The 14,239-nt window shown below is 41.8% G+C and overlaps 1 protein-coding gene across 1 annotated transcript in view; it reads left to right on the top strand.

The window, feature by feature from the left end:
* Positions 1 to 613: 613 nt before the first annotated feature.
* Positions 614 to 14,239, top strand: part of LOC144797895 (extracellular calcium-sensing receptor-like) — a 56,637-nt gene continuing 43,011 nt past the window's right edge. The window contains 3 exon segments of the mRNA XM_078668697.1: positions 614 to 716; positions 9,110 to 9,479; positions 10,211 to 10,502. Coding sequence (XP_078524823.1) covers positions 614 to 716; positions 9,110 to 9,479; positions 10,211 to 10,502 — 765 coding nt within the window.

Raw genomic sequence — 14,239 nt, forward strand, 5'->3', positions numbered from 1 at the left:
TTTTTACAACATGGCACATTTTCCCCATGTAATTGGCTGTATAGATGGAACACATGTTCCCATTTGTCCTCCATCTGAAAATGAGTACATTTACCGCAATCGGAAATGTTACCATTCTCTTAACATTCAAGCAATTTGCAATTCAAGAACTATCATCACTTACTTAGTTGCAAGTTACCCTGGAAGTGCCCATGATTCCTACATATTTAGACATAGTGCCATCCACACAAGACTGCTTGCTGGAGAATTTGGAGATGGATATTTGCTGGGTAAACATATTTCTATCCATTGTTAGTAATCTCTGTACCATGCTGTCCCATTTTACTAATTATTGTTATCTTCCATTCCAAAAACTCCATAGGTGACAGTGACTATCTTACTCCTGCAAACCGTAAAGTACTGCAGTACAACCATGCGCACATAGCAACTCGCAATGTAATAGAAAGAACATTTGGAGCCATGAAATCTAGGTTTCGCATAATACATAAGACTGGTGGAGCATTACAATATCGTCCTGATATTTGCTGTAAAATAGTTGCAGCTTGTGCCATGTTGCACAACTTAGCCACTAGGAGAGGCCCAGAACTGGAGGTTGAAGACGTACTCCCTCACAATGACAACCAGCCTCAACAACCACAACCAAGATTACGTGGTCCAGATGCAGCAGAGGGGAGAAGAAGAAGGGCAGAGATTACTCAACATTATTTTTGACAGAGGTAAGAACTACGCCACGTAATCTTGTGCTTAACTTAATTCATTTTATTTTTGAAATGTTTAACGAGGACACTATGTACTCAGGGCATCTACCTGCATGCATTTTTTCTGACAGTTAATTTTTTGCATCTATTTTTTTTTTAAAGTATCATAGCAATGCTTTTAACTTCCGACATTATCCAAATTTCAACTATGTATTTACAGAATTGACATACTACTTTTTGCGGCCTCGCACCCCTAATGCCTTGCATGCAATTCCACCATCCCCCTTAGTTATGCTGCTTGCAAAGTCTTGCTTTCTTGTACTACGGCGTCCTCCAGCTGCAGGAGGTGCTACTTGGATACTGACATTTGCGCATTCTTCAATACCCTCAACATGTAGTATGCTCCCAGTTGCTTTTTCATTTTGCATTTTTTCAACATTACTGTTTAGAATCAACATTCCTCTTGCAATATCTCCACAACATTGTTTCATCTCTTTCTGCATGACAACTGTGTTCTTGGTTAGCTGAGAAGTAGTGTTTGAGAGATGATTTATTGACCTGGTGTACCCCTGCATGCTGCCAAATGACCTATTATGAATACTGGCGTTTCCTACTTGCTGTGCCTGTATTGCTGAACACATTGTTTCAATTGCTGTTGCAATCCGGTCTAGTTTCTCACATGATGCTGCATGAACGTTCTCAAATATATTTGTCATGTACTTTAGACTGTTATTTATTGCTCCAATTTCATGACTAATGTGACCAGAGTTTCAACTCTAAAGCACTTGCATTGCTCTCATCTTCATCTTGTGGTCTATTTTGTGATAGACGTGCCCTTCGCCTATAAAACTGTTGTATCCTATTACACCTGCCCTGCTGTGTGTGAATTCTTGCAGTAGTTTGAGCAGGTTGGTGGACTTGGACATGTACATTTGAATCTTCATCACTGTCAGACTGCTGCAGTTGAAGCACTCTGTGTCTTTGACTTCTTGGATGAATAGTGGGAGAAGAAGTTGCTGAATGAATTTCATTTGTGTTCTGACCTTCCAGAATATGTGACTCTGACCAATTATTTGTATTAGTGTCCTCTTCTGCATCTATGATTACAATAGTGCAAATAGTATGTTAAATTTAAATTGTGCACTTTTTGCAGCATGAACTAAATTACATTTCATAAAAAAAGAACATGTTGCAAGGATAGTCTCCTATTCTAACAGTGGTGCAGTGTTTTTTAGATGTAAACACTTAATTTTTCAGTAACTCAACATGTACTGGTGGTTGAACTACCAAACCCATGATGCATTGCTTTAATCATTTAAAGTGTTAATATTAACAGCTGTATTCCAAATAGAAAGTAGTAAGTTAAAGGGATTTCTAATAAGCAGCTAGGACATCATTAAGGGTGTCTTTCACTCACATTTGAAAGTAAAAACACATGTATGAATTCTTACCTTGAGATGGGCCAGCTTGCTCAGAGGTGTCAATATCTATGACTCCAATTACTTCTTCATTTGTAAGAGTTCCTTCTACCATGTCCTCAAGAGGGGTGTTAGGTCTATCCCTGTGTGTTCCACCACCAGTCTTTTTTTGCTGCCTTAATTCGGTTTGCAATTCTTTCCTTGGCACGACTGTGCAGGTCATACCAGCGTTTCTGCAAATTATCAATGTCACGGTGTGCCACCCCCACAGCATTTACTTTGGCTTGTATAGCAAGCCACAGCTTTCTCTTTACTGCCTCAGGCACCTTCAAAGATTGCCTCCCAAAAAGCTGGTCCTGCCTCACTGTGACCTCCTCAATCAGTATTTCCAGCTCCTGGTCACTAAATTAAATTTTTCTTTTCCTGGCCTGCAGGTCTTCTCCAGCATTTTCCAAGGCCATTTCCCCTTCTGCTGCAGACAAAGAAAGTCCTCCAGTTATTCAAAGCTGAGCTCCAACTGCCAACTGCCACTCCTGTAGCTCAAACATGGGCGCAGGTGTGTTTAATTAGTCTCCTGGCTTCCTTGGTAACAATGGTTACAGGTGTGTGTAAGCAATCTCCTGGCTTCCTTGGTTACAAATGGTACGGGTGTGTGCAATTACTCTCCTGGCTTCCAGTGTGTGATGTCTTTACTATGTATCAATTTGCGAATTTGGTAAAAATTGCGATTTTTACCGAATCGCAAAAACACAGCGAAAAACATGATGAATTTCAAATTGCGATTCTTTAATTGCGATTCCTTAATTTTCGCAATTAAAGAATCGCAAATTGAAAGAATGATGCATGAGGCTGTAAGTGTATTCCAGCACTAAACAAGCTCTGAGCTGAAAAGTAAATTAGTAAAAAAAGACTTAGCGTTGCTTTACATCACTTTTGTGATGCAAACACTGCGCTGGATCTCAGTAAATAGACCCCTTACTGTCCTTTTCTGTTGTAGTTGAGTGCACAGTTGTGTGAACTTAGAAAAGAATATGAAATTAAAAAAACAGAATTCTATTTAACACCATAGAGTAGACTATTCAGTCAATCTAATTCAAGCGGGTGCTGTGACTTAGCTTGTTAAAATGCCTGCCTACTAAACAGCAGATCAGAGTTCAAATCTCAGTAACACCTTGCAGTTTTGATCATTAAATAACAAATAATTTTCATTAAGTAGCTCTGTGATACAACTAAAAAGGAAAAGTCTGATTCATCTTACTATTGAACAGTTCTTCTTAAACCAAAATATACCTCATTGTGTTTTTTATGATTATAGAAACGATACTGTGAATGTATATTAAAAAAAGTATATCAATGGGGAATATGGAGATGAAATATAACCCTAGGGTTGAGGAATATTGATGCATTCCAGTCTTTGTAAACTATTAATGAAAAGTAATCCACTTTTAAAAGAGTTCTTTTTATTAACACTTAGGGGGTGATTACGATGGTGGACGGACTTAACTCCGTCCACCATCGTTGCGGGGATTGGGACAGGCCACCATGGCGGTCACCTCGTGTATCTCTCACATTGCGGCGAGTGCTGCTGGATTCAGCACCCGCCTCAATGTCTTAAATGCACTGTTTTCATTTCCCTGCACTACGTGGCAGGCAACATGCTGTGGCTTCCACCTGGTGCAGGGAAATGTAGGGGGGTACCATCGGTGCCCCGAAGTGCTAAACAAAACTCCCCCTGCACAAGGGGGGCCCGCAACAGGCCCCCAAAGTACATCCCCACCAGGCTTAACATGGCGGTTTCACCCCCATGTAAACGCTGGCAGGGAGCAGCATCGTAATATGGGGGATGGTGTCTGCCAGGCACTGCCACCATTCTACTGAAACAATGCGGTCCGACAGGCAATCGTTACGATTGCTGATTTGTATAGGGATGGGTTCAAACTGGAATGGCATGGTGAGCAAACAAAAGACGGATTTCGGCCCGGATCTCTGTACTGGGATGAATGTATGACATTGTTCTGCATTCTGTCCATCAATTGTTCTTTTTTAATTTGTCACCCCGAGTGGCATGGGTATGCCCAGACGTGGGTCCTGTGCTCTCCATGCCACTGGAGTCAAGCTATCCTGGCTAATGAGGGGTGAAACCCCGAAACAGGTCCTAGGATGCTTGGTTCCAGTCCAGGGAGGACCTGGCCTGGCAGGTCGGGCTGGGCTGTTCCCATTGGGCACAGGGTCAAGACTGATTCGCATATAGCGGGATTCAAACTGGAATGGCATGGTGAGAAAAAAAACAATGGATTTAGGCTCAGATCTCTGTACTGGGGTGAATGTATGACATTCTTCTGCATTCTGTTAGTTCTTTTTGCACGGGGCCCACAAATGGCAATTTACTAGGGACTTACCAGTAAATCAAATTTGCCTATGGATAAAAAATCATAATCACAATTTACCTGGGAGCACTTGCACTTTAGCACTGATCAGTACTGGTAAAGGGCCCAGAGTAAACAATCCCGCAAAAAATAAGTCCAGCATACCGTCAAAAATAGAGGAGATAGAGGCACAAATATAGGGGAAACCATGCCAAGGATGACAAGTCTAACATGGATTAAAACTTCACAAGAGAGATTTTATCTTTTAGGGTTCTGCGTGAATATGATTCCTTATTTAGGGGCTTTCCCGGTTACAGGTTCTTGGTTTGATTCTTTGCCACCCTGACCCTGTGATGGGATTTTGTGCAAAACTACTAAGCACTTTATATTATTTTGCCTACTTTAGGCAGTCTACAGATCCCAATTTTAAGGCCACTCCTTAAAGGGAAATCATTTAACTCGCATCATGAGGGATTGACATTAATGTCATACATCCCTTGCAGCACCTTGAGTCCCAGTTGATTGGTTTAACTGTTCTAAATTTTATTATTCAGTCCCTGAGTCTAAGAAAAAAGGTATGCATCATGAATTTAAATTCGGGATGTGAGGTTGACTGATTTATTTTTTATCTGATATGTGATTGTACTTTTTACGTTTTCTTTTTATACACTACTGAGTCTGAGAAAAGGATATGCATCATGAATCTAAAACAATGAAGTGTGGTTGCATAATTTGTTTTATCTGATATTTAATTGTATTTAGTATGTCCTTTATTATACATTGCTGTATATACATTCTTTTCTTTTCATGAGGTTTTATGGTCGTACACCCAACCGAATAAAGCTTTATTTATTGAATTGAATTACAACCTCACTTCCTTCTCACCCACTGGTACAGCAACCAACCGAGTTGTTAAAGTACCTTCTCAACTCTGTCTTAGTTGTGAGTACTTCAGCAAAGAAAGCATTTTTTGTGTGATATAGAGTGTTCACTACCTGGATAAGAACATTTAGAACTCATCCAGATGTTAACTCAAACTGCGCTCATATTTGATGGCGAGAACGTTTTTCCATCTTCAATCTTTCTCCCAGAGCAAGGTGCAAAAAGACAGGCAATGAAGGAAGGAAGAAGTAGATAAAAATTGGAAAACCATGACAACGGGAGGATTCAAGGATGAAAAGGAATCTGTAAGAGATGGGAAGTGTAAAGTGGTGTAAAAAAGAGGCACCAGGGTGGACCAGGGTTTGGAAGCTCCGGTATTTGACAATCCCCAATATTTGACAGCACTGGTGGCAGGCTTCTGAGAATATCTTTGGATCTCTACACTTTTATTTATTTACAAATTCATCACTGATATGGACCTTGTCGTGACAGTAGTATAATCACACCTACTGCTAAAAGTAATGACCTATGCACTCACTGAACGTTGATGGATGGATAGATATTTAATCTTGGAAACGTGCCTGCCTGGTACTCCTTCTCCATTTGCACTTGGGTGCTGGTGGGTTGAAAGAAAGTACATCATTTGTCAATAAACATTACTTCATTAGGTATTGTGCTCCACTTCGAGCAATTAGCATATGTGTTATTATCTCTTTCCTAGGAGAACTCCGGAAGCAATCTTTTTAAATGACTGCTCCTATGCGTTGCTCCATTGGGAGCTGACTTTTAAATAAAGGATTGCAGCACACAGCCACTGGCGCACACAATAGGCGGATCCATCGGCGAACAGAGACAGAAGCAGACAGAGTTTAACAGGTCCAAATAAGGAGTCAAAGGGAGTTGAAAAAAAGAGACTTCAGGATCGTCAAAAGAAGGGAGAAAGGTAGACTTTGTCTTGGATGCCATGACAACTGCAGAAGATGTCACAGCATCATACATTCATGGGCCCACTCAGAAATACCAAATATTAGAGTGCCAGAGAGAGGAGACATTGGAGTGCTGGATCCAGATAGACACTCAGAAGGAGAAGTTATCAGAGTGCTGGACCTACAGGGACAAAGATAAGGGGCAGGAATTACATATTTCAATAGCTTTTTTTTTATTAGACGAAAATGAGCTGAAAGGACCCAAAAGCTTTGCAAATAGAAGTTGAAGAGAGCGACTACCAGGCCCCATAAGACATGAAATGCGCCGATGAAGCATCCTTGTAGCACAGGGACACTAGAATTCAAATCCTACAATCATATTGTGAGTCCAGGAGGGATTGGGGAGTGTCGCTAAGTACAGCACAGGGGTCCACATTGACCCTAACGAGCTTCAGATACAGGGCCCTAGATTCACAGAAACACAAACATGTGCAGAGATGAACTCGAGGCCCCTGGACCACCCATCCTGTGAGCTTTAGAACATCCTGTATCCACAGATACACTGTGAACAAGAACCCCACAGACACCGGGAGCCGTGGAAACACCCAGATGTGCACATAGACTGTCCGAGAGCCAAAAAGATGTATACAATGAATTTAGAGGAAGGTTTGTCGCTTGGTCTCTGAGATGGGGTCTCCCTGAGCACCAGAACCGGCTCATCTTGGAATGGAGGGCGCAGCTCCACGGGAGGACCAGTGTGGCAGAAAGCATCTGCCCTGGAGCACGACTGTCCTAGAGTGTCTCTCGGCCCCCAGCAAGGACCCCATGGACTGATGGCTGACGGTGTGAGGGCTCAGGTGGATGCAAGTAAGCGTGGGGGGGGCTCAGATTGTGCATAGATCACTGGTTTGTGGGGAAAAAATGCTCTTTGTAAAGAGTGGTCCTTATTTAAAGTTGGGGAAATGCATGACTTCAGCCAGAACGTGGTATGTGTCCCCCCACCACATTAAGAGTGCATTGATGTCAATGGCACTCACACTTTGGCATACAGGGCACCTGACGTTATTTGGTGTATGCCCCTCTATGCCAAACTCTAACTAAGTAAGAGATATGATAATCATGGAGGTATCAGTGCAGTAGGATCCAATGCCCCCCCCCACTGTTTACTATTCAATATGTATATTGTCCTATGTATGAAAGCGTAACTTTAGCAATATTTCCATCCTCTCTGCTGTGACACTGTTAAACGCATGGTATTGCATTTCCAAAATGACATCCAGTAGATAAGTAAAAAAAGTATGACAGTGAAACGAGTGTATGAGTTATAAAATAAATAATAATATATGCACACACGCACAAAATAACCCCCCAAAGGCAACTCACAGAAAGTAGCTGATCTAATCCGCCCCAGGCAGAGCGTAACCCATGCAGGCGTTTTTTTGTGTTTGTTTTATACCCATTTCTCTATTTATTAAAATAAGACTTTATTAAAGTAAGACTTTAAACCCTGCAGACGTGACAGCTGTTGCCTGCGCCTGTAAAATTGCAAGACCGTTCCCGTCTGCCTCTGCCTCACCACATTTAGCAGTGCTGCTGGCGGGCTGTTGAGAACATCTCGGGTCTTCCTGCATTTAATTTGTTACAAATGAACAGTATTTATCTGTGCATAGATGTGTCATTCTCAAAATTAGCAATTGGCGAATTGATCTGTGTATGTTTCGAGAGCTCTGCACTTTTCCTCTTTGACTCTTCCCAGTTAATATGACCTTTGACATATTTAAAGTGCATGGATATTAGTTTACTTCCAAAAAGTAGTTTGGTATAAGCTACACAACAAACACCTGCCTTCTTCCACGGAATGCTGTGGTGGCAACGAGTGGTCTTCGAAAGCAAGAAATAAGAAAACGAGCATACATTTTCTGCTTTGTACAAGTAACTGCAGCAAATCTAAATCACTCGGGAAAGTATAAACATACATCGTATGATTCACAGATATGTGAATTTTACTGCAGGCCCTGGTTTTAGGAAGGCAGGGATTTGAACCTAAATTTGCTGAGATAAAATTGAAATAACGTAGAAACAAGCAGTGCAATCCAATAGATCAGATTTATGAATACACTGACAAGCCAGACCTAAGAAATATCGATGTGTGTTAATGCCTACCTCCTCCTATGTGTGGTGTAGCCTCAGAAACACACCATACATGTGCCCCTGTACATCAGGCAGAGGCAACTGGATATAAACACACAAAATGACCATAACTGTGTGGAGGGCAAGCACTTTTTTTGTGGAGACACGCAACTTCTGGCCAATCAATACATATACTCCTGGGCCTCAAATATGTAGGAGGGGCCAATGCTACTCTCTTGGTAGTTCTCACATTCTTATATGGCGACAGCTGCATTGTCAAGCTAGACCATAACACTGAATATATAGGCTCATTTACAATTTGGGGTATTGGTGTAGGTAGGACTTTATCCTATGGATTCAGTTGTGACTAATTTTGCAACCCTCCTCATGTTTATTTCTACCTTTCTTACAATTGTTTGCTATTCACAAAGGTATTTAGCTAGTAGTATCTTTACGACTGCGGAGCCTCCACACATAAAAATGTAGGAGTGACCTATCTTATACAAAAGTGTAAGTTTACCTTTGTGAATCAGGCCCATTGTCCTCTGCTATTTGTTACCTGTAGATTTTCTGATTGCCTGTGCATCTCGGTCAGAGCTACATAAATACATTAATAAACAAATGAATATTAATGGTCCTCAAAAGAGATGTTTACTTACCATAACCTGTTTATTTTTAAATTCATTTAGTTACATCTTCATCACACTATGACAGATCCAGGGCAGTCTCAGCAACAAATAACATTACAGCAAGCAGAATACAGATTTTCTCATCCAGTAGTGGAAAAGACAAGGTGTTTCGGCAGGAGGCGAACAGTATGTCCTCCATACGTTTTACCCAAATCTGCCACAAGGCAGTGGTGTATTGGATGGCCACCTTCCTAATGCCCCTGTGTGTGACTCATCCTGTGACAACCATGTGCCAACTTCAGAGAGCCACTGTTAGCGGATTCTCAAAAGATGGTGCAATAATGCTCGGTGGGGTCATTGCTATCCATGATGCCAGGGAGTACGAGGTCATCACCTTCAGAGAGGAACCAACAGTGACCACATGTCAAACGTAAGCAAGACTAGCACTTCTCCGGAGAAATCATTATGTTGTCACTTCTCTTAAAGTCTTATAGCATGTTTTGCTATTTTATGTTAATTTATACCATGTCACGTAATATAGTGCTATTTTTTTATTAAGAGATCTTAGGCATAGCGCACCATTCTTACGTGGGAGTTTTATTATGTAAAAATGCACTATTAAATGTATCTACATTATCAATATGTGCATAATGTACAGTGTCTTTATTACATATTGACGTTTTGAAGTATAATATTAAAGTGTACATCCTTTTAAAATTGCATTCAAATACTTTATTAAAGTAATTCGAATTGGATTTAACGTATAAAAAATGAATTAAATTTTTCCAGTTAAATAAACTATACAATTCAATAGAGATAGATGTAACCACCAATGTAATTGTCTTTTCTGTGATGTCCACCGATCTACTTATCAATTCTCAGTATTGATATCAATGTTGTGTTATTGATATAGTGGGGGTGTACCACTGCCTTCAGAAGATAATGCTATTCTTCAACGCTGCAGTATTATTTGTAATGGATCCTCAGGTGATAGTGCAACTTATGATTAAGTTGCGTAGACAGAAAAAGCTTCCACGAGACTGCGCCAATTTCCAATTACCTGATGTAATAAGAATACATCTAAAATAATTATTTTGCAGATTGTAATGACTTCCTTCACAGGCCCAATACGTGACCTCTTTGGTGAATTTTTCAATGCAGGTTTGTGTTCGAGAATTTCCTCTGGCAGCAAGCTATGGTGTTCGCGATTGAGGAGATCAACAGTGATCCTGCTATCTTACCCAACATCACCCTAGGGTTCTGGATCCACGACTCCTGTATGGGGATACAGCGATCACTTGAGGGTACTCTGTGGATGCTGACAGGAAAAGAGGAACCAATACCAAATTTCCAGTGCTGGAGAAGTCACCCACCTGCAGCTATCGTAGGGGATGCCATCTCGACAAGTTCAGTGCTCATGGCACGGATACTGGGCTTGTACCGATACCCGCAGGTGAGATTCTGAAACAGTTACTTCAGTGGCATCATTAAAAATGACTGGGCCCTCCTCAGAATGAGGTGAGGGGGTTCTGAATCTCTTATAACTTACAGGTATTCATTGCCCTTGAGCTCAATAGGGCACCCTGTAAAGAGATGAGGCCCCCCATGCATCGTAGGGGCCTGCATTACACCCCTGAGTCACTCACTTAAATGTCTCAAGAGATGAGTCAAACGTGTTCAAGTGAATATAGAAGCAGAGGAAGTAACAAACTTTACTAGCGTAGCATCAGCGACTGAAGCTTGAAACACAAGTGGGATCAATTGCGGAAGAACTTTTTATCGGCCCAAATGGCGCACTTCAAAGATCGTAAACTAAAGCCTAGGTCTCATTGGCTTCATTTTGGCAAATCCAAAGTGTTGATAAAGGAACTCCCACACACCCTACCACCATCCTGTTTTGCGCCTGTGTATGGAAGGGAGCCAAACCCCGCATTGAATGACATGGTATCAGTAGTGGCCGGCCTTGCTTGTGGGCAGGGGGGATTCGCGGGTGTGTCGCAAGGGGGGGATCGATGGGAAATAAAATCATAATAATAAATTAAACTTAACTTTCCACCAGATGCCGCATCTTTTTGGCTCCTGCTCATGCTCTCCTACCTCAGACAGGAACAGCAAGCAGGCAGCCAGGCTCCTCCCCTAAGCCAATCACAACACTGCAAGCAGCAATCTGATTGGTCGGGCCGCCGCCCAGCCAGGGGCTAATGGGGTGGCCATGTTCTAAATGCAGGGTGCCACAGAGCCTGCATGGAGAGAGCAGAGTGTGCATGACTGGTTTGGGTGGCCCAAGAGTGCGACCAAATAGTCTTTGCACAGTCAGGAGTGAGCAAACCACTCCTCTTCTGCACTGCACAAAGAGCAGAGCAGCCCCGCCCACCTGCCCACCTGCAAAGTTCAAAGGAACCATAAAATGGTAATAACTTTTAAGTTATTGCCATTTTATGTCTTGACTTTCTTGCACTGCGAGAAGGCAGTGGGACGATGCTCCTCCACCCTAGTGGACGAGCCACACCTGGTTAGTAAGGAAGCAGCAGACAGGTTAGTTCATAAACTTTGAGCAGTGGTTGATCGTCCTTGCATCCGAGCAATGCTCTCTAGAGCCTATTAAGAAACTCTGTAGATATTGTGGTTGCATTAAACGGTTTGCTGGATTTCCGTGTCACGCATGAGTTTTTTTTCTCTGCGTACTGAGATGACTTTCACATGAACAGAACCCATCCAAGCCAAACCCAACCTGGGGTGCGATTCACCACACGTGCATGTTTGTAGCATGATTCCATTTCAGAATATATATGCATGATTTGCTTCTGCAAGTTTAAGTTTTGCTGACATTTTCTGCGCAATCTAATTGTGGAGGGGAAACTAGAATGCTTAATTCCAAGTGACCTCTATTTACTGAGTTGGACAGACATGGGAGTGTCTGTAAAAATCGAAGTTATGAGGAATGCATGCATTCATGCAAATCTACCCGCAGGTGATTCCCGGGACCTGTTGACCAGGTCAAAGCTGGAGGAAACTGTCTCCACGGTCAGGGATGTAATTTGGGAATCATCTGCAGATATCTAAGGGTGTATTTATGGAATTACTTATAGCACTGTAGTAATTCTGCATACAATAATACAGTGTTCAGAGAGGCAATGCAGATGCATCAAATAGAAATGAAGCAACAGTAAGAAAAAACTACAAAGCACACGTTAAGAGGGGAACAGTCAGCAAACATTTACAGAATAAAACAGATAGGGTGCTTGTTGTATGGTATATAGCAATTCACAGTTCAGACTGACTGATTCAAATGATACAGCAGGGAAATGCAGAGTAATAAAAGGCACCTCACTAAAGGTCATGGTCAAACATAACATAACAGCAGAGTGGTCCAATGCAGATCCAGGCAAAACAACACAAACCTCTGCAAAACAGGTCATGTCAAGCAATGCAGGGCATGCAGGATAATGTAGCATGCAGGGAAGATGGGCAAAGCTCCAGTGCATCAGTAAAATCAGGTACCGGTAAAACAAGCACTTGCAATGCAATAGGTCTTGGATTTGCAAGAGTTTAAGCTATTGGCATTGTAAATGACAATGCCTTTTATGTATCTGTTATGCTAATTAACACATAATAAAAGGCGTTGTCATTTACAATGCCAATAGCTCAAACTCTTGTAAATGCAAGACCTATTCAAAGGAGCACCCACCATTGTCCCGGGCTGCTTGAAAAGTGAAAGTGTGCATGGCGGGCTGCTTGAAAAGTGAAAGTGTGCATGGCGCGCTGAATGTTGCAGGAAAGCATGTTGTGCCTGCAGTAGAAGAAACTTATTAAAGAAAGTAGGCTTAAAAACTGAGAAAGACCTACGGTGTGACAGCCGAAGTTAAAGGGCCAGTCCTCATGGGAGGTTACAAATGAAGACAGGTAGATACTAAAGAGGTACTAACACACCTTTTAACGAATCAGAATCCAGCATTTACGATGGGCAATGACACAAGCCAATGACAAATATGGGCAGAGAGTGGGCGGGGCTTCTATTCCATACTCCAATACAGCATGCCACAGCGCATGCGCTGCCCAGGCTAGACCTAAAAAGGTTATACAGCTCACAGCATGAATGACAGAGAGTAAGGATGCTGTCACGCAAACTAACACCACACGCTGTGAGGCAGAACACACCCAGGCAAGTTTTACTTATTTGAGGGCGGAAAATAATTAGGGTGCTTCCTGCTTTAAGTCACAGACCTAGTAATGCATGTCTGTGCGGAAACGCACAGAATAAGGATGTCAGCACTGCAAAAGGTAACAGCTATTATAGCTTTTTTACATAGTAAGACTTGGCTAAGAAGTACCATGACACATTGAAAAGATTGTAAGAAAAGCACAGTGACGGGTGGGTATGTGTGGCAGGGGGCAAAATAAAATAAAATCCACTTCTGGCATGAATTAGAAGATTAAAGAGTTTACCACAAACCAAAATACTGAACTTTAAATCTGGAAGTAGGTGATGATCAACAAGGGTTAAGTCTGGCTTGAAAGTGAGGCTGGCACTATGCCTTATTATGCGATCAACAGAGAAACAGCTTTCAGAAACACTACTGAGAGAGGGGTTTCAGCTTCGCCAACATCGAGTGCAGATTTTGATTGGGTGGAAGTTGTGTGCACCTCCTGAAAAAGAGAGCTTGCACTGAGCTTGTTTTGCTTTGTAGGAAATCCTGAGCTCAATACAGCAGCAGCAGACTGAGTTGGTTATTGGGACAAGCCAGTGTTCAAGGCTATAGGCCTGAACTGTTTATTATGAAAAGTTAGAACAATGGTAGGTGGATTGACGTATGTCTTGTGGACGTCAATAAATGAAGCCAAAAAGATTGGGAGGATAATAATTACACTGTGATAAAGCTCGTAGACAGTCAGTTTTTGAAAGGAAATCAGAAAGATTACAAATGTAGGAAAGGGTTTAGGTGGTGTTATCCCTTGGTAGAAGATGTGCACTTTCAGAATAGTTGTTAGTCCATGTTGGAGAGTGTTGTATGACATTTGGGCAATTTGGCCTGTGTAACTGCATGGCTCAACACAGTTGTTTGCTCAATACAGTGGTTCCGAGGTTTTTTTTTTAAAGAAAAGCCAATGCTAAAGGCATTTATAGTTACAACATAACCTGACTATGCATTATCTGAAAATGCAGCTTACATATCAAGGGACATGAACAGA

This window comes from Lissotriton helveticus, chromosome 12 (assembly GCF_964261635.1).
Source record: "Lissotriton helveticus chromosome 12, aLisHel1.1, whole genome shotgun sequence".
Lineage (NCBI taxonomy): Eukaryota > Metazoa > Chordata > Amphibia > Caudata > Salamandridae > Lissotriton > Lissotriton helveticus.